Source organism: Neophocaena asiaeorientalis, unplaced genomic scaffold, assembly GCF_003031525.2.
Source record: "Neophocaena asiaeorientalis asiaeorientalis breed wild unplaced genomic scaffold, Neophocaena_asiaeorientalis_V1.1 scaffold546, whole genome shotgun sequence".
NCBI classification, from domain to species: Eukaryota; Metazoa; Chordata; class Mammalia; order Artiodactyla; family Phocoenidae; genus Neophocaena; species Neophocaena asiaeorientalis.
Genome location: NW_020175442.1, coordinates 1675438 through 1698164, shown reverse-complemented (window position 1 = coordinate 1698164; position 22727 = coordinate 1675438). Strand labels below are relative to the sequence as shown.

The window sequence follows — 22727 nt, the reverse complement described above, 5'->3', positions numbered from 1 at the left end:
TGTTGTGAAGATTGAATGGGCCGATGCAGGTAAAGCCCTTTGTATAGTGCCTGGCGCAAAGCTAAGTGCTCCATAAATTTTTGCTATGATTATTTAAAAGCAAAATTTTTAAAGGACAACTTGGTCAATGGGCAATTGAGGGGAACAGGGTGTCAAAGATAAGCAGAATATAAAAGAATGGTAGTTTCCAAGGAAAGGAAGTCAGTTCACCTTCGGGATGTTGCGTTCAAAGTGGTCATGAAAGGCAACAGGTTTCTGACACTTGCCTTCCGGTCTGGCATCCTCATGGGGAGGTTTGGTCAAACTGAGGGAGACAGAGGGGTTTGTGTGGTTGTCCAATAAGCAAGAAAAATAAAGGAAAGCCATAGAATTTTAAAATATCGAACACTTTTTACATTTGAAATAATTTCTCAGTTAGCCTTAATATTTTCAGTTTTATTTTTATGATTGCTTTATTCTGTGTTTTAATTTTTTTTATTATGGTGAAATATTTCAAGTGTATAGAAAAGCACAGATGATGAAACAAATATCTATACAGTCACCACTCAGAATTAACAAATGTTAATATTTTATCATATTTACTTCAAATTCTTTTGAAAGGAAAGAAAATATAAGAGATAATGTTTCACTGCCTCTTACATCCTCCTTAATTCAATTTTTCTAACTTCTCTCTATAAGGAACTATTATTCTAAGGTTGTTACATAGTCTTCTGTCCATGGTTTCATACTGTTACCATGCATGTATGCTCCACAAATAATACATTTTATTGTTTTATTCATTTATATTTTATATAAAATTATATTATACAACTTGTTTTGCAACTTTTGTTTTTCACCAAACTGTAAAATTCTAGGACCTATTCATGTTGATATGTTTAAAATCATATACATGTAGATTGAGTTTGTTCATTGCAACTGTTTTATGAGATTTTTATCTTCTGACTATACCAAAATGTATCAACCCTTTTCCCTATTGATATTCATTTGGTTGCCCATTTTTTCACTATTATGAATAAAGTAGCAGTGAACATCTATATATCTATATATGTACCTGTATCTATAGCTTTATCTGTCTGTATATCTTCTTGTGGACATCTTGGTTTAAAAAACATTTGCTCTTTATAATTTAATGGATATCATATTTATTCATACATATAATCCTGTCATCAGAAAAACATTTCATTAAATCAGAGAAAATTAGTTTTATATTTTATCAAGTTTTAGCATTCCATATTCTTAAAGGCATACAGTAAATGCTTTTTTCTTACCACACATCTTTTCCTTTTTTTCCTCTCCCCTCTTGATTCTTTCATCTTCTTTATATATATACATATATATATATATATATATATCTCCTTGATCTCTTTCTTTTTTGTCATTCTTCCTTTTTATTTTTTTACATAGTTTCCCTCTCATAGTTGAAAAGCATGAACCAACAAAGAAGAAAAATAATAAGAGCTTAACAAATTTATATAAAAGCAAAGTTTATTGCAAAATATACATGTGTAATTATAACCTAAATTTGGTAATATGTATATAAATTTGCTGAACTTCTCTCTTTTTTATTAATTGAAGTGTAGTTGATTTAAAATGTTGTGTTAGTTTCAGGTGTACAGCAATGTGATTCAGTTTTATATACATATGTGTATATATGTATATATATATTCTTTTTCAGATTCTTTTCCCTTATAGGTTATTACAAAATACTGAGTAGAGTTCCCTGTGCTATATAGTAGGTCCTTGTTGTTATCTATCTTATATACAGTAGTGTGTATATGTTAATCCCACCTCCTAATTTATTCCTCCCGCCTTTCCCTTTGGCAGCCATAGTTTTTTTTCTGGTAATATATTTTATTTTATTTTATTTTTTAATATATTATTTTTGAAACTTTTATTATTATTTATTTTATTTATTTATTTTTGGCTGCGTTGGGTCTTTGTTGCTGCACGAGGGCTTTCTCTAGTTGGGGTGAGCGGGGCCTACACTTCATTGCGGTGTGCGGGCTTCTCATTGCGGTGGCTTCTCTTGTTGCGGAGCATGGGCTCTAGGCGTGCGGGCTTCAGCTGTGGCTCACGGGCTCTAGAGCGCAGGCTCAGTAGTTGTGGCGCACGGGCTTAGTTGCTCTGCGACATGTGGGATCTCCCCAGCCCAGGGCTCGAACCTGTGTCCCCTGCATTGGCAGGCGGATTCTTCACCACTGCGCCACCAGGGAAGCCCTGGTAATATATTTTAGAAGCCTATTTATTTTATTGCAGCCTCCAGAAGTTCCAGAAGAGCAAGAAGAATGTAAAGAGCATATTCCTGAAGACATGTATATTTATAAGCCACCTATCTCTAAACCATGGGTTTCTCTGGGCAGTGAAAAAGAAATTGAGGAAGAATCGGTTAAAGAATCCACAAAAGAGGTAAGCAGCTTGAATATGATGTCTAGCCGTCACCTCCCTATAGCTGAGCAACACGTATCCCTGAGGGATCAGTGTGGTTTGCTGTGTTTGCTGCAGGGATATGGCTTTTTTTGATAGAAGAATGGTCACTGTCTTAGGGGGGTGTTATGGGGTGGACTGTGTCTCCCTCCAAAAGATAAGTTGAAGTCCTAAACCCCAGTACCTCAGAAAGGAAATGAGGGGAGTTTTATCCAATACGGCAGGCGTCATTATAAGAAGACGCTCCTGTGAAAACATAGAGACACAGGGAGGACGCCATGGAAGACGGAGGCAGAAATTGGAGTGATGTATCACAAGCCAAGAAACACCTAGGATTGCTGGCCATCACATCAGAAGCTGGGAGCAGGCAGGGAACAGATTCCGCCTCAGAAGGAACCAACCCTCCAACACCTTAGTTCAGACTTCCAGCCTCCACAACCAAGAGAATAAATTCCTGTTGTTTTAAGCTACCTAGTCTTTGGTATGTGGTTACAGCAGCCCTAGAAAACTAACTAAGTGGCATTCCCAGATCAGCCCCTGAGAGGAGCAATCGTGTGCAAGTGATTTATTATGAAAGGGCCCCATAAGAGAATAGGAAAGCAGCAGGACCGAGACAGAAGCCCTGCAAGGGTGCACTCTCAGGCAAAAGTCTGGCAGAGTGAAGGCTTCAGCCTGCACCTCTAGGGAACTCCGGAGTGTAAATTATACCTCAGAGTTGTCCCAAACGGAAGCAAAAGAGATGGGCTTCCATATGTCTCCCACCAGTCCATTGCTGGCCTGGATATAAACTTCCAGTCACTTCCTGTTCTTTGTACCTTCAGGCAAAGTGGTCCTGGTAGCTCTAGAGCATCCTCCACAGAAGAGAGGTAGGTGGCTGGTGGCTGTGGGAACAGAGAGCAAAAGGACCTGGAAAGGTGCACAGAAAGTACACAAAGGGGTCCAAGAGGATGTGGGCAGAGCACCAGTGTTATCAGCTACACATCATTTTTCTCCAGAGACTCGATTGTTTCCTGTACTGCTTACATGTGTTGCAGATTACATATATGATTTCTCGAAAACGAAGTGAATTTGGTGCCCCAGTTAAGTTCAGTGACCAGAATGCTTCCAGCGTAAAAGATGCCTATATTGAATGTACAGCCTACCCAGATAAAAATTTTACCCTTAAGCAACTTGAGAGAGATGTTGGCATGCAAGTAGTCCCCAAAATCAAGGACACAAGTACTCAGACAAGATGGTAAGTATGCGATGAATTTATATGTATTTTCAAAGGCAATTGTGGTAAAATCCAGCAACATCCATGATTACTTTGAGAGATCTGTATAATAGAAATGCATTGACAGTGATGCCAGATCCCCACAGAGTAATTCAGCTCAAGATCTAATTATAGGCAACAATGCCTTTTAACAATCTTACTAGGAAAATGAAATACAAGTATATAAGACTGTAAAGATTATGAAGTGGGAAAATGAGCAATGCTGTTAATAACTATAGTACTTCTCTCAGAGAAGGGGACCTGGTCATCTCATCTGAAATATGACCATTGCCTTCTAACTTGTCTATTCTACTGCCTAAGTGATCATTCTTACGTACCAAATTAGATTGTTTTACTTCACTACTGCCCAAATCTCTTCCATGTCTCCCCATGTCATCCAGAGCCATTAGGATGACATATAAGGTCCTCCTTCCTTCATGACAAGGCACTGTCTGCCTGTCCAGCCCTGTTCCCAAGCAAGCCCTCTGTGCTCTAGCCTATGAGCTACTTCCAGCTCCCAGAATACCTGCTCTCCCATGTTTTCCTGCCTTTGCCCTTGCTATTCCTCTGCATAAAATGCCCTTCACTACCTTACCCACCCCTCTTCACCCTTTAAGTTCCAGTTCAGTACCCCCTCCTCTGTGATTTCCTAGAAACTCCAGGTAGAGCTGATCACTCTCTCCTCTGGGTTCCCACTACAGCTTAGAGGTATCTTTATTGTAGCACTGATGACCCATATTTTATTCATCTGCTCACCTGTCTGCCTTAGATCCTGAGCACTTTGAGACTACAAATGATTAATTAAATTTGTAATTTAATTAAAATTTATCCAGTGAATGAATTGATGTAAAATTGATTGCTGAGGGAATGCTTTGGGGATTTGAGCTCGGCTTTGAATGTTGTATAAATCTGAAGACATATTTAGCTAATCTATGCATATATTTAAGGATTAAGAAAAGTTATTTTGAAATAATTTTAGATCTATAAAAGATAAGCTACAAATGTTGAGTATGATTTGGAGACATAGAGAAAGGGAAAACATCCCAGATTTTTTTAAATGACCTGAACATCTAGGGGGTGGGATGAACAGAGTCTGCATGGGGCCACAAGGAGACCAGCCTGGGTAGCGTGGAGGGAACAGCAGAGACAAGCAGATTCTCTGTGGCAGACAATAGGGAATTTTGGCAAGGTCTGAAACAAGGGAGAGGCAAGATTTAAGTTATTAAAGTAAGATGAGCCAGGCAGTATGTATTGGAGTGCAGAGGGAAAAAAAAAACCTGGAGTTGAGGAGATTGGCCAAATGGGAATCTACTGTAACTAAACCAGGTAAAGTAAGGTGGTGTCAGCAAACCAAGAAGAGAGGGTGAAGAGGAGACACGTATAAATACAAAATGCTGTAACTCCCATCATTAAAGCCAACAAACAAAAAACTGTTTCAACCTTTCTGGCTATTAGCTACTTTCTCTGCTTTTTTTTTCTTTTTCTTTTTAACAACAAAACTCCTCACAGCAGTTTTTCACATTCTCTAGCTGCACCTTCTCTTCCATTCTGCCTTGAGCCCACTCTAGTCTTAACAAGGTCACCAAAGACCTGCAGTGGTCTGATCGCCTAATCCCATTTTCAGACACCCTCTTTCTCCGCTTCTCATCAGTATTTAACGTGGTTGACTATTTCTCCTTCTTGGCTTATGGGCAATACTAAGTGTACCCCTCCTAACTCACTGGCAGCTGCTTCTCAGTCTCTTTTACTGGATCCTTCTCCTTCCAATTTCTAAATATTAAAGGACCCCAAAGCTAACTCCTTTTGATGTTTTCTCTAACTACGCTTAATCCCTGGGTGAATTTATTCATTCCTGTGGTGTTACCTATTATCTGTTTGCTGGTGGCTCCCAAATCTACACCTTCAACCTCAGTCTCTCCCCTGAACTCTACACTCATTTATTCATCTGCTTCCTTAACTATCTAATAGGTGTTTCAAAGTTCACATGCCCAACAACAAACTTTTGATTTTCTATTTTCGTACCTGAAACTCCCTGAATCTTCCTCATCTCAGTACATGGCACTGATCTTCTTGTAATTACTCAGACCCCAAACCTTGAATTTTCTTGGGTCTATCTTCAAAACATATTCACTGCTATCACCTTGGTTCAAGCCATGATCGTCTCTTGCCTGGATTACTGGAATGCACCCTAACTGGGCTTTCTCCATCCATCCTTTCCCTCCTACATTCTGTTCTTCATAGAAGAGCCAGACTAATCCTGTTAAAATGCAAGTCATATCATGTCACTGACAAAAGCCCTCCTATGGCTTCCCATCCTGAAGGAACCTACAAGGCTTCATGTGATTTAATTCCATCTGCCCCTCTACCCTCATTTCCCACAATTCCCCTGGTTCATCCATTCCAGGCCCACTGGCTTCCTTGTTCCTTGAACTCACCAAGCATTGTCTCTCTTCTCTCACCTTCGCCTCACCACAACTTAGAACTGAAGCTCCATAGACTGGAACTTTGTCTATTTTATTTACTTCTATATCCCCAACTCCTAGGACAGTTCCTGGCACATATTTATTAAATGGAGGGGGAAAAGGAACCAAGGAAGGGAAGGAGGAGGAGAATGATCACGTTAAGGAAGAATGTGCAGAGTCACTGACTTGAGTTCAATGTTTAGAGAAGAGCCATGAAATATACAGTGAGAGAGGCTGTGACCAGGAGAATCGTGGGTCCTCAGTGTGGACCATAGTACAAAACATGCTTTTCAGATCTCTGTGAACCAAAGGATCAGGAACCATGAAAATGTAATGTTAAAGTTAGAGCACATGTACCTAGATACCAGGGGTCAGGACGAGACATGGGTCAGAAACCGGGGAGGCAGAAGACAGACGGGCCAAACCAAAAGAGATGAAGAGAAAGACAAGGACTGGTAGTCAAGTCTTGGCAGAGAATTAGGACATCAAAGATCATTAAACACCAAGAAGTATGGGTAAGACAGGAAAGAGAGAGGTGATTCATTAGTACAAAAGAAACTTAGATTTTGAGAAAAATTTCTTAGTCAAGACAACTAGAGATTTCTATTTTTCTACCAGGTTGCAGAAAAGTGAAAAGAATGAGTCAGCCAAGGTAGACTCACGAGGTAGACTCAGAAAGGGAGAGTGAACTTCCAACAACAAGGACCCTAACCACAGGACTCTAGATTTATTAGGCTCTCAATGAATGTTGACTGATAATGATGAACAGTTGTTTCTATGTAGATGGAGGGAATAGGTGAGAAATAGCGGCAGGTCTTGACCCACAAAGTGGGGTGGTGGGGGGGAGTAAATCAAAGGGAATTCAAATGGTTCAAATCCAGGTGACTTGGGAGAATGCTGGTACCACTTACTAAGATCAGAAATTAGGTGGAAAAGATGGGATATATGATTGTGATGGAAGAAGTAAAAAAACAAAATCAAAGATGAGGTTCAAGAGTAATGACAGGGTTTCCCTGGTGGCGCAGTGGTTGAGAGTCCGCCTGCCGATGCAGGGGATACGGGTTCGTGCCCTGGTCCGGGAAGATCCCACATGCCGCGGAGCGGCTGGGCCCGTGAGCCATGGACGCTGAGCCTGTGCGTCCGGAGCCTGTGCTCCTCAACGGAAGAGGCCACAACAGTGAGAGTCACGCGTACAGCAAAAAAAAAAAAAAAAGAGTAATGACAATGAAAGCAAATGTTTACAGTGTCCTTACCACATACCAGGCATTCTTCTGAGAATCAATACTTTGCACATATCAACTCAATTAATCCTCACAACTGCCCTCTGAGGTAGGCACCATCTCCATTTTACAAATAAGGAAACGAAGGCAAAAAGAGGTTAAAAATGAAAGCTCAATGTTTAGAACAATATTTAAAGCAATAATGAATAGATCTGCTGAGAAACAACAAAACAAATCACATTTTAAAAAGTAAGAGTGACTCAGTCATATTGCTACTTTGATGAAACCACCAGGCACCATATAATTTCTTACTTAATCCTACCTGGTGGGTACTAGTGTGGGATAGAAAATTAAAGGTGACGCTAAGATCTGAACCCAAGTCTCTGGTTCCAGCACCAGCATTCTTTCTTTCCATCACTCTGTCTTCTGCTATGGATACTGATCTAGGCAGGGAAAAAAAAATGAATTGTTCAATTAAGTATAAACAAAACTCTCTTTACCGCTCTGTTTGATTACTCTCCATTAATATACTTGCCTCTCAGAGACATTTTCCTGACATTTGTTCAACAACACAGGTTAAATACAACCTAATTTTTTTTGAGCACTTAAAATGTCCTAGGCACTGTTTTAAAAGCTTTGCATCTATTAACACATTCAATCCTTACAATGACACTGTGAGCTAGGGACTTTCAGAATTTCTTTTAGGGATGAAAAGCCAGGCACAGAGAGGTTAAATAATTAGCTCAGGGTCACATAGCTAGTAAGTGATAGAACCAGGCTTCAAAGCCAGGCAGCCTGTCACCAGAGTGCACTCTCTTAAGGACTTGCCATATGATCTTTCTACAGCCCCACACCCTAAGATCAAGGAGCTCACTCAGTCTAGTGGGTGAGACTCACAAAGCCCAGAGGTACAATACAATGTGTTGTGTTCAAGGGTGGAGGTGAACACTGAGAGTGGACTGGATGCAATAAGTTTTCTCCCAGAGATGGTGCTGCCATTACTGCCAAAATGTAACTTGTTCCAGGTTTTGTGTATTTAGAGCAGAGTTTCTCAACCTCAACACTACCGGCTGGATAATTCTCTGTTGTGGGAGAGCTGCCTTATGCACTCTAGCATCCCTGGGCTCTACCCTCTAGATCCCAAAGGATCAGGAACCATGAAAATGTAATGTTAAAGTTAGAGCACATGTACCTAGATACCAGGGGTCAGGCTCTTCCCGGTTGTGACAACCAACATTGTTTCCAGACATTACCAAGTATTCCTGGATTGAGAAGATGGAACAGGATCGCATTGGTTGAGAAAGACTGATTTAATGAAATGAAGAAAGAATGATACACAAATGTGACAAAATGTTAATAATTAATGAATCTGGGTAAAGAATGTATGGGAATTTCTTATACCCTTCTTACAACTTTTCTGTAAGTTTGAAATGATAGCTAAATATTTTTTTTACAATAAAGAGCTTGTTGATTATGTCAAAGAGAAATTCACAAATACTTAGAATGGCAGCCAACATCAATTGTCTAGGATAAAGAAAAAATTCAATATGTAGAATTTAAGTATAAAAGAATATCCTAATATTGTCACAGAGAAAAATCTTGGCCCTGTTATGACCTATATTTGCTTGTCTTTGGTCTAACTTTTGGTATTCGATTTCTTTCAATATATTAGGACATATCCCAAAAATGCTACTACACAATATTATCCAAGAGAATTTTCGGAAGAAGAAAAAGAGGCACTGGGACAATCAAAGACTTTGACTGAGTTTCTTAACAATGTGTCTATAAGGTAAAAATTGTATATTAAATTTAAAAAAACATAAAAGGTATATGTTTACTTATAGTAATAGGTCTGAAAAAACAACTCTGTACCTGGTGTACAGATAGAAAGTATGAAGACAGTTATCAGATACACATGAGCATGTGACACCTTCTACAGATTCTCAGTCTTTCTTTCCCTTCTATTGCTAAGCAACATGCTAGACCTTCTAAGCTAGGGCCACACCAAACAGTGTCAGCCTGGAAGGTGTATATAGTTGAACATGTGAGGATGTTCTCCTAACGGAAAATTAACATTTGTTTACCATGGTTTCCCTTATTTAAGTCTTTTTCTTCACTCCTCAGTCCGCTTCTTAGCTTCATTGATTTTTACAGGATGACAAAGGTGAGGATGTTGTGGATATTGAGGATGAGCATTACCATGACGATAGGAATTTACAAAAATACCTCTTAAATAAGAATCTGAAGTCAGTTCAGACGTAATTTTTGGATATGTCACCCTTATCTCTAATTCCTGTGTTGCTGACACTCTTATTGGCCCTGAAAGAGAGGTGTCTTTAAAATGTCCCCTACACTCATATTCAGGCCCTAGGCAGACCCTGGGGACTTCTAAACCAGAGAAAGAGTTTGAAGGTCTCATCAAGTCGATATCAGAGTTCAGGTAAGTGGAGCCAATGGTGGACATGTCTACCAGTTGTACGATTGGTTACCATTTCTTCCCAAAATTAAAGATTTGGTAGACAAGTTCATTTACAGCCCAAGTTAAGCTCTTTTGTTTTTATTTTTAAGAAAACATTTTAAGATTAAATGTCTTGAAAATTCCTTGTGACAACCTAGAGGGGTGGGATGGGGGAGGGTGGGAGGGAGGCCCAAGAGGGAGGGGGATATAGGTATACATATCGCTGATTCACTTTGTTGTACGGCAGAAACTAACACAACATTGTAAAGCAATTATAATCTAATAAAGATGTTAAAAAAAAAAAAAGAAAAGGAAATTCCAACAACTCTCAAAAGTTGTTACCTATGCCTAGAGAGAATCTGGTTCAAAAATTCACTAATTATTCAAAGAGAGCTTATTAACTATTTGCCACTCACTTACAGCATGTGTGCTATAGTTTTTCCTGTGTAGACAATTAGAAAGAAACCAGAAAACCTGAGGTTTCTTTTCTTCATATCAAAATTAAGTAATTATTAAAATTTTTCCTAAGGACATTAAAAATGAGAAGTCTGTCTCTGTACAATCAATTTCAAGGGAATAAATGGTCTATAGCCAATTCTCAATTATCTACATTGTGTATTATCTTTATTTTTTTAATATTTATTTATTTGGCTTCATCGAGTCTTAGTTGCGGCAAGCCGGATCTTTGTTGCGGCATGCGGGCATGGGGGATCCTTAGTTGCAGCATGCATGTGGGATCCAGTTCCCTGACCAGGGATCCAACCCAGACCCCCTGCATTGGGAGCATGGACTCTTAGCCAATGGACCACCAGGGAAGTCCCTGTATTATCTTTAGACATGGGCTTTTATTCTTCCCTTTCAATTGCCAAGCTTATAAGGAGAGGGATGGTGAACAGCTTCATAATTCCCTCCTTGAGATGTGGGAAGGAGGAGCCAGAACTATAAGAAGAAAGAGGAAAATTGGTACAGGAATTTTAACAGCATTGGCCAAGAATAAATAAGAAACCACATCTACATCACAGCCATGCTTCCCACTCTAGAACTGTTTAAGGTTTACTTAATTTTTTAAGATTAGAATAAGCCTTGTTTTGTTCTGGAAGAGAGCTCTTTTAGAAATGAGTTCTTTCCTTCTCATAGAATTTTGTCCAGAACAAACCTAAGGCAAGCATTATTTGCAAAAGAAGAAAATGATCTGAGAGGAGAGAGAGAAACTTCAAGAGGATTCTCAAAGCAACTAAGAAACGTTCGTTTGGGGGTTAAAAAAACAGTGATACCCATGGGCTTTCACTCAGACAACAAGCTTTGCTAGCCTCCAGTTCATCTCTCTCAGAAACCACGTGGGAGAGTGCACCAAAATCAAGAACAGGAAACCAAAGAAAAGGTGCTGTCTTCACTTCTCCCTTGTGAAGACAGTTCAGGCTGAAACAGAAAAAAATGATTTTGAAAATGCTAACGAATGCTTCTACTTGAAACTGGGCTTAAACCTTGAAGTTCCGGGTTGTTCATAGGGTTTTTCAGGGTTATTCAAACACAGGGTTGTTCAAACTTTAATGTGCATATGAACCACCTGGGCAACTTGTTAAAATGCAGGTTCTGACTAAGTAGGTCTGGGGTGGAGCCTGCTGCTTTGCATTTCTAACAGCTCCAGGTCATGCTGATGCTGCCGGTCCAAGGAAATGCATCTAGTTTGAAAGATGAAGTACAAGAAGAATTTAGACCAAAGAGTATTCAATTACACAGTGAATGGTAGTGTAATGATTAATGACACAGGTATTAAATGGTACCCTTATTTAATATGTTAGGAATATCTATTAGGATACTTACTGCTTATATTTAATTATCTAAATAAAGAGTTTTTTTCTTATTTTAGGAAATTCATAATTGAAAACCACTTTCAACTTACTATATTTATTTAAAAACCAAGTTGTTTAGACTTTCAGTCATTAGGGTAAAACCTTGGGTGGCATTCTAATTATGGGAAAGCTCCTAGAGGCCTTGGCAGGGGGCTGAGCTTTAAAGCCTAAACATATAAAGGGACAATAAACATTATAGTAACTTATAAAACAGGAACTTGTCAAGCCAAGTTCCCTAGACTAAGAAGAGCACCAAGATTGTTTTTTAAAAGAGCAACATTAGTATTTTTAGCAGGATAATTCTTCATTTTAGGGACTGTCTTATGCATTGTGGGAGGTTTAGTAATAGAATTAAAAACATTAGCACCTCCCAGACACTGTGACAGCTAAAACCACCACCACCCCCCACCACCACACACACACACACACACACACTTCTAAATTCCAAATCTCCCCTTGAGAATCTATTTGTTGTTTTAAATTGTATATAGTATAATTATTATATATATTAATATAATAATTATATATATTTAAATACAATAATTAGTATACATGATCATTTGGTACTGAATATGGCTAAGAAAATTGCCTTTTCTATCAGCTTGGAGTTTTCAAAAAGCAAATGAGATCAAGTTCAAAGTGGAAGTTTACTGAGAAGTTCACTGTGAAAAATAAAGGGAAGGGAAGCAGGATTGAACAGGGAGAGCTTCAGACAAACTCTCAGCCAACACAACAGGGAGCTGCAGAGGAAGATGACCTGTTAGAGGTGTCCTGCCAGGGACAGAACTGGCAGGCCCTTGTGCCCACAGCGGCCATGCTCAGTCCTTTTTTTAAAGTCTTTTTTTAACATCTTTATTGGAGTATAATTGCTTTACAATGTTATGTTAATTTCTGCTCTATAACAAAGTGAATCAGCTATACGAATACATATATCACCATATCCCCTCCCTCTTGTGTCTCACTCTCACCCTCCCTATCCCACCCCTCTAGGTGGACACAAAGCACAGAGCTGATCTCCCTGAGCTATGCGGCTACTTCCCACTAGCTATCTATTTTACATTCGGTAGTATATATATGTCAATACCACTCTCTCACTTCGTCCCAGCTTACCCTTCCCCCTCCCCATGTCCTGAAGTCCATTCTCTACATCTGAGTCTTTATTCCTGTCCTGCCATTAGGGTCTTCAGAACCTTTTTTTTTTTTTTATATTCCATATATATGTGTTAGCATACAGTATTTGTTTTTCTCTTTCTGACCTACTTCACCCTGTATGACCAACTCTAGGTCCGTACACCTCACTACAAACAACTCAATTTTGTTTCTTTTTATGGCTGAGTAATACTCCACTGTATATATGTGCCACATCTTGTTTATCCATTCATCTGTTGATGGACACTTGGGTTGCTTCCAAGTCCTGGCTATTGTAAATAGTGCTGCAGTGAACATTGTGGTACATGAATCTTTTTGAATTATGTCTTTCTCAGGGTATATGCCCAGTAGTGGGATTGCTGGGTCAGATGGTAGTTCTATTTTTAGGTTTTGAAGGAACCTCCATACTGTTCTCCATAGAGGCTGTATCAATTTACATTCACATCAACAGTGCAAGAGGGGTCCCTTTTCTCCACACCCTCTCCAGCATTTATTGTTTCTAGATTTTTTGATGATGGCCATTCTGACTGGTGTGAGGTGACACCTCATTGTAGTTTTGATTTGCATTTCTCCAATGGTTAGTGATGTTGACCATCCTTTCATGTGTTTGTTGGCAATCTGTATATCTTCTTTGGAGAAATGTTGATTTAGGTCTTCTGCCCATTTTTGGATTGGGTTGTTTGTTTTTTCGATATTGAGCTGCATGAGCTGCTTGTGTATTTTGGAGATTAATCCTTTTTCATTTGCTTTGTTTGCAAATACTTTCTCCCATTCTGAGGGTTGTCTTTTCATCTTGTTTATGGTTTCCTTAGCTGTGCAAAAGCTTTTAAGTTTCATTAGGTCCCATTTGTTTATTTTTGTTTTTATTTCCATTTCTCCAAGAGGTGGGTCTAAAAGGATCTTGCTGTGATTTATGTCATAGAGTGCTCTGCCTAGGTTTTCCTCTAAGAGTTTTATAGTGTCTGGCCTTACATTTAGGTGTCTAATCCATTTTGAGTTTCTTTTTGTGTATGGTGTTAGGAAGTGTTCTAATTTCATTCTTTTACATGTAGCTGTCCAGTTTTCCCAACACCACTTATTGAAGAGGCTATCTTTTGTACATTGTATATCCTTGCCTCCTTTGTCATAGATTAGTTGACCCTAGATGCGTGGGTTTTTCTCTAGGATTTCTATCCTGTTCCATTGGTCTATATTTCTTTTCTTCCATTTCTTCCAGGTTGTCCATTTTATTGGCATATAGTTGCTTGTAGTAATCTCTCATGATCCTTTGTTTTTTCTGCAGTGTCAGTTGTTACTTCTTCTTATTCATTTCTAATTCTATTGAATTGAGTCTTCTCCCTTTTTTTTCTTGATGAATCTGGCTAATGTTTTATCAATTTTGTTTATCTTCTCAAAGAACCAGCTTTTAATTTTATTGATCTTTGCTATCATTTCCTTCATTTGTTTTTCATTTATTTCTGATCTGATCTTTATGATTTCTTACCTTCTGCTAGCTTTGAGGGTTTTTTGTTCTTCTTTCTCTAATTGCTTTAGATGTAAGGTTACATTGTACATTTGAGATGTTTCTTGTTTCTTGAGGTAGGATTGTGTTGCTATAGACTTCCCTCTTAGAACTGCTTTTGTGGCATCCCATAGGTTTTGGGTCGTTGTGTTTTCATTGTCATTTGTTTCTAGGTATGTTTTGAATTCCTGTTTGATTTCTTCAGTGACCTCTTGGTTATTTAGTAGTGTATTGTTTAGACTCCATGTCTTTGTATTTTTTACAGATTTTTTCTTGTAATTGATATCTAGTCTCATAGCATTGTGGTTGGAAAAGATACTTGATACAATTAAAATTTTCTTAAATTTGCCAAGGCTTGATTTGTGACCCAAGATATAATCTATCCTGGAGAATGTTCCATGAGCACTTGAGAAGAAAGTGCATTTTGTTGTTTTTGGACAGAATGTCCTATAAATATCAATTAAGTCCATCTTGTTTAATGTGTCATTTAAAGCTTGTGTTTCCTTATTTACTTTCATTTTGGATGATCTGTCCATTGGTGAAAGTAGGGTGTTAAAGTCCCCTACTATGATTGTGTTACTGTCAGTTTCCCCTTTTATGGCTGTTAGCATTTTCCTTATGTATTGAGGTGCTCCTCTGGTGGGTGCATAAATATTTACCATTGTTATACCTTCTTCTTGGATTGATTCCTTGATCATTATGTACTGTTCTTCTTTGTCTCTTGTAAAAGTCTTTATTCTAAAGTCTATTTTGTCTGATATGAGAATGCTACTTCAGCTTTCTTTTGATTTACATGTGCATGGAATATCTTTTTCCATCCCCTCACTTTCAGTCTGCATGTGTCCCTAGGACTGAAGTGGGTCTCTTGCAGACAGCATATATACGGGTCTTGTTTTTGTATCCATTCAGCCAGTCTGTATCTTTTGGTTGGAGCATTTAATCCATTTACATTTAAGGTAATTATCCATATGTATGTTCCTATTACCATTTTCTTAATTGTTTTGGGTTTGTTATTGTATATCTTTCCCCTCTCTTGTGTTTCCTGCCTAGAGAAATTCCTTTAGCATTTATTGTAAAGCTGGTTTGGTGGTGCTGAATTCTCTTAACTTTTGCTTGTCTGTAAAGGTTTTAATTTCTCAGTTGAATCTGAATGAGATTCTTGCTGGGTAGAGTAATCTTGGTTGTAGATTTTTCCCTTTCATCACTTTATATATGTCCTGCCACACCCTTCTTATGGGGATTCCCTTCTATGTTATTTGTTGCTTTTCCCTTGCTGCTTTTAATATTTTTTCTTTGTATTTAATTTTTGATAGTTTGATTAATATGTGTCTTGGCATGTTTCTCCTTGGATTTATCCTGTATGGGACTCTCTGTGCTTCCTGGACTTGATTGACTATTTCCTTTCCCATATTAAGGAAGTTTTCAACTGTAATCTCTTCAAATATTTTCTCAGTCCCTTTCTTTTTCTCTTCTTCTTCTGAGACTCCTATAATTCGAATGTTGGTGCGTTTAATGTTGTTCCAGAGGTCTCTGAGAGTGTCCTCAATTCTTTTCATTCTTTCTTCTTTATTCTGCTGTGCAGTAGTTATTTCCACTGTTTTATCTTCCAAGTCACGTATCCGTTATCCTGTGTCAATTATTCTGCTATTGATTCCTTCTAGAGAATTTTTAATTTCATTCATTGTGTTGTTCATCATTGTTTGTTTGCTCTTTAGTTCTTCTAGGTCCTTGTTAAACGTTTCTTGTATTTTCTCCATTCGATTTCCAAGGGGTTTTTTTTGTGGGTTTTTTTTTGCAGTACACAAGCCTCTCACTGTTGTGGCCTCTACCGTTGCATAGCACAGGCTCTGGACGTGCAGGCTCAGTGGCCATGGCTCACAGGCCCAGCCACTCCACGGCATGTGGGATCCTCCCGGACCGGGGCACCAACCCGTGTCCCCTGCATCGGCAGGCAGACTCTCAACCACTGCGCCACCAGGGAAGCCCCCAATTTCCAAGGTTTTAGATCATCTTTACTATCATTACTCTGAATTCTTTTTCAGGTAGACTGCCCATTTCCTCTTCATTTGTTTGGTCTGGTGAGTTTTTACCTTGCCCCTTCCTCTGCTGCGTATTTCTCTGTCTTCTCATTTTGCTTAACTTACTGTGTTTGGGGTCTCCTTTTAACAGGCTGCTTGTTCGTAGTTCCCATTGTTTTTGGTGTCTGCCCCCAGTGGATGAGGTTGCTTCAGTGGGTTGTGTAGGCTTCCTGGTGGAGGGGACTGGTGCCTGTGTTCTGCTGGATGAGGCTGAATCTTGTCTTTGTGGTGGGCAGAACCACGTCTGGTGGTGTGTTTTGGGGTGTCTGTGAACTTAGTATGATTTTAGGCAACCTCTCTGATAATGGGTGGGGTTGTGTTCCTGTCTTGCTAGTTGTTTGACTTGGGGTGTCCAGCACTGTAGCTTGCTGGTCGTTGAGTGGAGCTGGGTCTTAGCATTGAGATGGAGATCTCTGGGAGAGCTCTTGCCGATTGATATTATGTGGAGCTGGGAGGTCTGTGGTGCATCAATGTCCTGAACTCGGCTCTCCCACCTCAGAGGCTCAGGCCTGACACCCAGCCAGAGCACCAAGATGCTGTTGGCCACACGGCCATGTACATCGTGGGGAGCTTCTAGTCTTTTGGGAAGTCTGAGGTCTTCTGCTGGCATTCAGTAGGTGTTCTGTAGGAGTTGTTCCACATTTAGATGTGTTTTTGATGTATTTGTGGCAAGGAAGGTGATCTCCACGACTTACTCCTCCGCCATCTTGCAGGTCCCCCCACCATGCTCAGTCATTGACTGAGAGAGAGCATGACCTTGGCTGGGAAACTGAGGCAAGTTGTGATGATGCTAGAGGCTGTCAGCTAACAGCTTCCTGGCACTCGAAGAAGTTCTCAGTAGCACACTATCTTGAATTTTTTTTCTCTTAAGTCATTTATTTCACACAGGATTAATCATTAGTTACCAAATACAATTGAGAATACTTTTTCTTTCAGTATAAATGAAGCAGGAGGAGCTGGTGAAAGATGTATCACTGAATACTAAAATCCAGCATCTTGATTCCTTTTTTTTTCTTTTACAAAACAGTGTTGAAATAGCCCTGCAGCAAAATGAAATCATGAATACATTTATTAATGACTGGAAAAGCCTGGCAGAAGAAGAAGGCACCTTTGGGGACAAGACTGATACCCACCTGAAAGAGTACCAGTCCTTTACTGACCTGCATAACCTAACGGAGAAGATGATCACCTGTGTCTCCTGGCATCCGATCATCTATGGTGAGGCAGAATCATGACTGGGATTCCATTCTGGGATGACATTGAAATAATCTGTTGCTTTTATATGTAGAATTGCAAACTAGCTCACTTTCCATGAGACAACTTCCATTCCTGAGTGCAGGCACCTGCCAAGCACTTTCTGCACCTTCTCTCCATCATGTGTCCTCCCAGCTACCTTGTGGGACCACATTGTGGTCTCTACTTTATAAGGAGAGGACCAGTGCTCTCAGGAAAGTGACTGGCTCAGGTCACCCAGCTGGTGCAACACCAAATCTGGAACTTCATTCCCCCTGACTCTCAACTTACTGGGCGGGATAGGAGATACACCTCCTTTAAAGAGCTCAGCCAAGGGGATAGGAATGTGTGAGGGTGGATCCATGGACAGAGCCATCTGTGCCCTCTTTCTTCCTCCTTTCCTGCCCAACATTGGCTCTCTCCTCACAAAAAACAAAAACAAAAAAAGAAACACAACACATCTTTTTTTCTTACTAAGTCTTCAAAGTTCACTGTTTACTTTGTGAACATCTCAGTTTGGTCCAGCCACAGTTCAAGTGCTAAATAAGCAACATGTGGCTACTGGCAACCAATGTATTAGACAGTAGAGCTCTAAAAACACTCTTGGTCTCCTGTAGAATATTTTTACACAAGTTTCATCAAATGGAAATGAACAGTGACTGTGTAGGAAAACAAAACCTAAAAACACTTCTCCATGCACAGTTGCTGCAGATTTTAATTTCTAGTTGTGTTTCTATCAGGACTAATAGCTGTGTCGGTGGCTGTACGACTCTCCTTTGAAGAGAGGGTCCACATTTCTGGTAAACTATTGCTGCAACCATCACTGATTCTTTTCTGGAGTTTCTCTGATCCCATACAGCCTCAGGTAATGAAAGAGAGTCATCCATATGTTCTAAAAATTTTAACTACTACTTTCACATATCTTTAGCCATTTTAATTGCAAAATACTTTATAATCACTTAATGTTGTAAACCCCTATAAAGCTAGGCTTTCTTCAATTCAGAATGTGTCATCATCCAATTTGAGCAAAATTTAAGTTTACACTTAGTTTATTGAAAAGATATATTGAACAAATCAACATGTTATTAAAAAAAAAACATTGTAAGAGGAATGTTCAATTGATTTTAAAGAGCAAACTCTTTTATGGACTTTATTTAGGTACTAATTGTTCAAATGCAAAGAGATTTTAGTTTCACGTGGATTTCCTTGATTCCAAGGATCACCAGTAGGAGATGGTAATGAGTAAAGATGACTGTGCGGGAGACAGTGGGGAATGGTGGGGACTGTGGCCCTAGAGGGTACCCAGCCCATCCATGGGGACAGCTACTCTTCTGCTCTCCTTGCCAGGTGGTCCCACTTGTCAAGAGAATCCAGCAATTTTGTGTGTGATCTCCCAATTTTTAAACAGCTCAACTAAAACCAAACCAAAGCACACAGCAGTCCAAATAAAATAAGGCTAAAGGCTGGGTTTGCCCCCACAGTGTTCAATTTCCGATATCTGCTCAAGATGAGTTCTGCTTAGGGGGAGGGTGCTTTATAGTGTTAGATTAAGTTTTTTCAATGTACTTAAATATAATAATATTTTGTTTTTATAAAGCATTATATAATTAAGGCTTTCCCTAATAAACCCTAGTGTCCTCTTATTCCTTCTTCCCTAATTCATCTGAATTAAGGCAGTTTTACTGCTATAGAGTCTAGGTGCTTTTTTATAGATACAGAGATCAAAATGACAGATCTGTCATTCTTCCTTGTCAGCCTACTTACCACAAGTATGGTGCCATTCTCTCACTGGTGTTTTCTATCATTTTCCAGCAGTGTAGAACTACTCTTCACTCCATGCCATGGAAGTGTGGCTGAACCTCCAGGCAAATAGGAAGAGGAAAGAAAGACTCTCCTTTCCTCTATTTTTTTTAATAGAAATGTGATTTATTTATTTTAGTTTCTTAAGGAAGTCAGTAATCAGTTTATTAAGATAGAAATTCCATATAAAATTTATAGTTTTGTTAAATATACTTATAAAGTTAATTATATTCTATTTATTTTTATTTAAAAATTTATTTAACCTTTCCTCTATTTTGAAGAATAGCTTTAAAAAGACATGTAAATAATTTCTTAAAGATATGATACAAATGATTAATTTTGTCTTTGTTCTAATCAAAACTATAGGAAAGTATTAAAAGATTTCATTTTCAAAAGTAGAGGTTTCTCTAGAATCCACAAAGTACCAAATAAACCAAGATAATTCACCTCAATTCCAATTTGAAATCTTTAGCTCAGTGGTGGCAAACCAATGGCCTCTGGGGCCTGTATTTTTGGCTGTTATGTTTAAAGAACAGCAACCATGCAAGTGTTTAGCTCGGTGGTAACACAGTAGCTCAGGTGCTAACTATGGTTAGTATATCTGTTTCTTCACACTGGTGTATTCCTTGTAGGACTTCCTCCCTACCCTCCAGGCACTTGATTTTGTTTACCTTATGGGTTCTGTATTATTTTAAAATTTGTAATATTACCGCTGGCAAAGTCGCTGTCTTCTCTTTTTCAACACATTTTCTTTTTGAGTGCTCACCTCTGTGCCAGACTAGGTATATGCAGCAGGGAAAAAATCATACAAATATCCTGGCCCCCAGAGCTTGCTCTCCATGCTTTTCAGAAACACTGATTTCATAGTCTTTTTATTTATAAAAAATTATAACATGCCCCAGCAATGACCCAAAAAGGGGAGGGGAGGGGAGATTGGGTCTCCTTGAGAAACTACCTGCTCTCATATGCATGATCAATGTCCAGAATAAAATTCAGCAAAAGCAGCTTCCAATCCAGAGGTAGAATTCTGGGAATGGAATTCATGTGCATGTTTCTTATAAATAGCTATAAAATTAGACTTTTGACTTTATTAATATTATTTCTAGCCATTATCTTAATAGATTTTCTCATTCTCTCTTGAATTTGGGGGGTTTGCCTTAGTTAATGCTGGAAAGCCCAGATGACATCTTCTGCTTCCAGTTCTGTCCAAGTGACCCTAATATCATTGCTGGAGGGTGCATAAACGGGCAGGTACATATGGCTTTTTTTTTCAGTTCTTTATTAATTTAGACAGCATTCTGTAACACATTTTGACTGGTAGTTTTTTTAACTTAAGTGTTCAACTCAGCAGAGGGAAGGCATGTCAATTGTATGCCAGTCACCATGCCAGGAACTGGGGTATGAAGATGTGTTAGACATGGTATCTGGGCGCAAGATGTCCACAGGGTAACCCAGTTATGATAACTGGAAGAAAACCGGGTCAGATCTATTTGTGTTGCTGGGATAGAACCACGCGTTGTACAAGATTCCAGGGAAGAACAAAAACCATAAGCATAATACCTCTTGGTCAAGAGCCCTCTTCTGAAATTTCCCTAGAGGTAGGAGTTAGGGAATGATCCAGAATCTAAACAGAATTCTCTGGAAAACATACCTATATCACTGAATTTATGTGTGTATAATTTGATATCCTATTTGCTTTTTTCTTTTTTCTCTTTTATCTAATTTATATAAAATTTAGATTCTATCTTCCAATTGCCTGTTTCTCCAACAGAGCAAAACAAAAATCTTATAGCTATTTTATGATCAAAGTTTAAATTCATTGTGACACAGTGAGTTTGACCATTACCAGGGTATAATGATTTTTTATCGTGTGGCTAGGAAAACTTTTAGGTAGTTGAAATGTAAATGTCTGCATCATCCGTGCCAACTTATCCAGTACCTAATTTTTTTCCTCGGTTTTATTCAACAATAACTGGTGATCTAGTGAGGAGCCAGAGTACATCCTCCAAGCCCTGCAAATATTGCTGTTTTTACTCATTGAGAAGGTGACACAACTTTGTTTTAGAATATTTTAGAAAAGCAAATGCTGAAAATAAAATTACTCACAATTCTGTGATCCTGACATTTTGTTTACATTTTAGTGTACTGAAATGACTTTCAGTCATTGAAAATTATTCTAATTTAGTGTTGCGTATTCTGCTTTGTTCTGATTTTTCAAAAAATGACCATCTGTGTATATGCAGATTCAGAGTTGGCCATAATATTCAATTAAATAGAAATCGTCATTTCCTAGCCTTTTGAACAATTTTGGGTGTTTGTACTTAATTCTGGAGAGCAGACTGCTTTCTCCTGTGTCTAAAGCAACTGTTCCCACATTCCCTAAAACAGAGGAAGAACTCTTCCCAAAGCAGAGAGAATTGCATTATGCCTATCTTGGATTTAAAAAAAACAAAGCAAAACAAAAAAGCAAAAAAAAAACCCACTAGCATTTATTAACACAAGGGCAAAAAATCAAAGTGCTGAAAATTCTTTTAAAGAGAAGAAAACATTATTAAGAAGGGGAAAATCCTGAATAACAGGATGGAGAAGTAGGAACAAATTAAGAGTAACAAAATTAATAAATGTATGTGTACCTCAAAATAAATAAAAAATATATAAAGCCAAAAACATAAATAAATAAAGTGAAGAAAACATTTTTTATATAAGCTTTAAAAGTTGCTGACTCACAGGGAGATCAGCTCGGTGCTTTGTGACCACCTAGAGGGGTGGGATAGAGAGGGTGGGAGGGAGGGAGAGGCAAGAGGGAAGAGATATGGGAACATATGTATATGGATAACTGATTCACTTTGTTATAAAGTAGAAACTAACACACCATTGTAAAGCAATTATACTCCAATAAAGATGTTAAAATAAATAAATAAAGATAAAAAATAAGAGTTGCTGACTTACTTAAGATGTAGGCTAAATTTGATTATCCTCCCAAGGTGGTTTATTTATCAGAGTGCATGCAATACCAATAGGTTTTTTTAAACGTTCAAGATGCAATTTGCTAGTTCCTGAAAGTATGTTGTAATAACATTTATTTCTGTTTTAGATTGTCCTGTGGGATATTACCGCACATGCAGATCGAATAGAAAACGTCAAGGCAGGTGGTAGTAGAAGTAAAAACGTCACACTCAAGGTTAGCTTTTTGTAACTTTTCACTTGCAAATTTTTTCCGTTCAGGAGTTTATCAAAAAGTACACAACAGGGTTGACAAGCTAAACAGAGACTCACTAGAAAAAAAAAAAAAAAAAA

At 38.6% G+C, this 22727-nt stretch overlaps 1 protein-coding gene across 1 annotated transcript in view; it reads left to right on the top strand.

Annotated features, from left to right (window-relative positions):
* The window catches only part of DNAI3 (dynein axonemal intermediate chain 3), a 95032-nt gene that overhangs the window by 37874 nt on the left and 34431 nt on the right, over positions 1–22727 (top strand). Inside the window, exons 5-11 of the mRNA XM_024767886.1 lie at positions 2257–2406; positions 3459–3658; positions 9031–9147; positions 17425–17615; positions 18371–18495; positions 20592–20681; positions 22525–22611. Of these exons, the coding sequence (XP_024623654.1) occupies positions 2257–2406; positions 3459–3658; positions 9031–9147; positions 17425–17615; positions 18371–18495; positions 20592–20681; positions 22525–22611 (960 nt within the window). The remainder of the gene's footprint in view (positions 1–2256; positions 2407–3458; positions 3659–9030; positions 9148–17424; positions 17616–18370; positions 18496–20591; positions 20682–22524; positions 22612–22727) is intronic.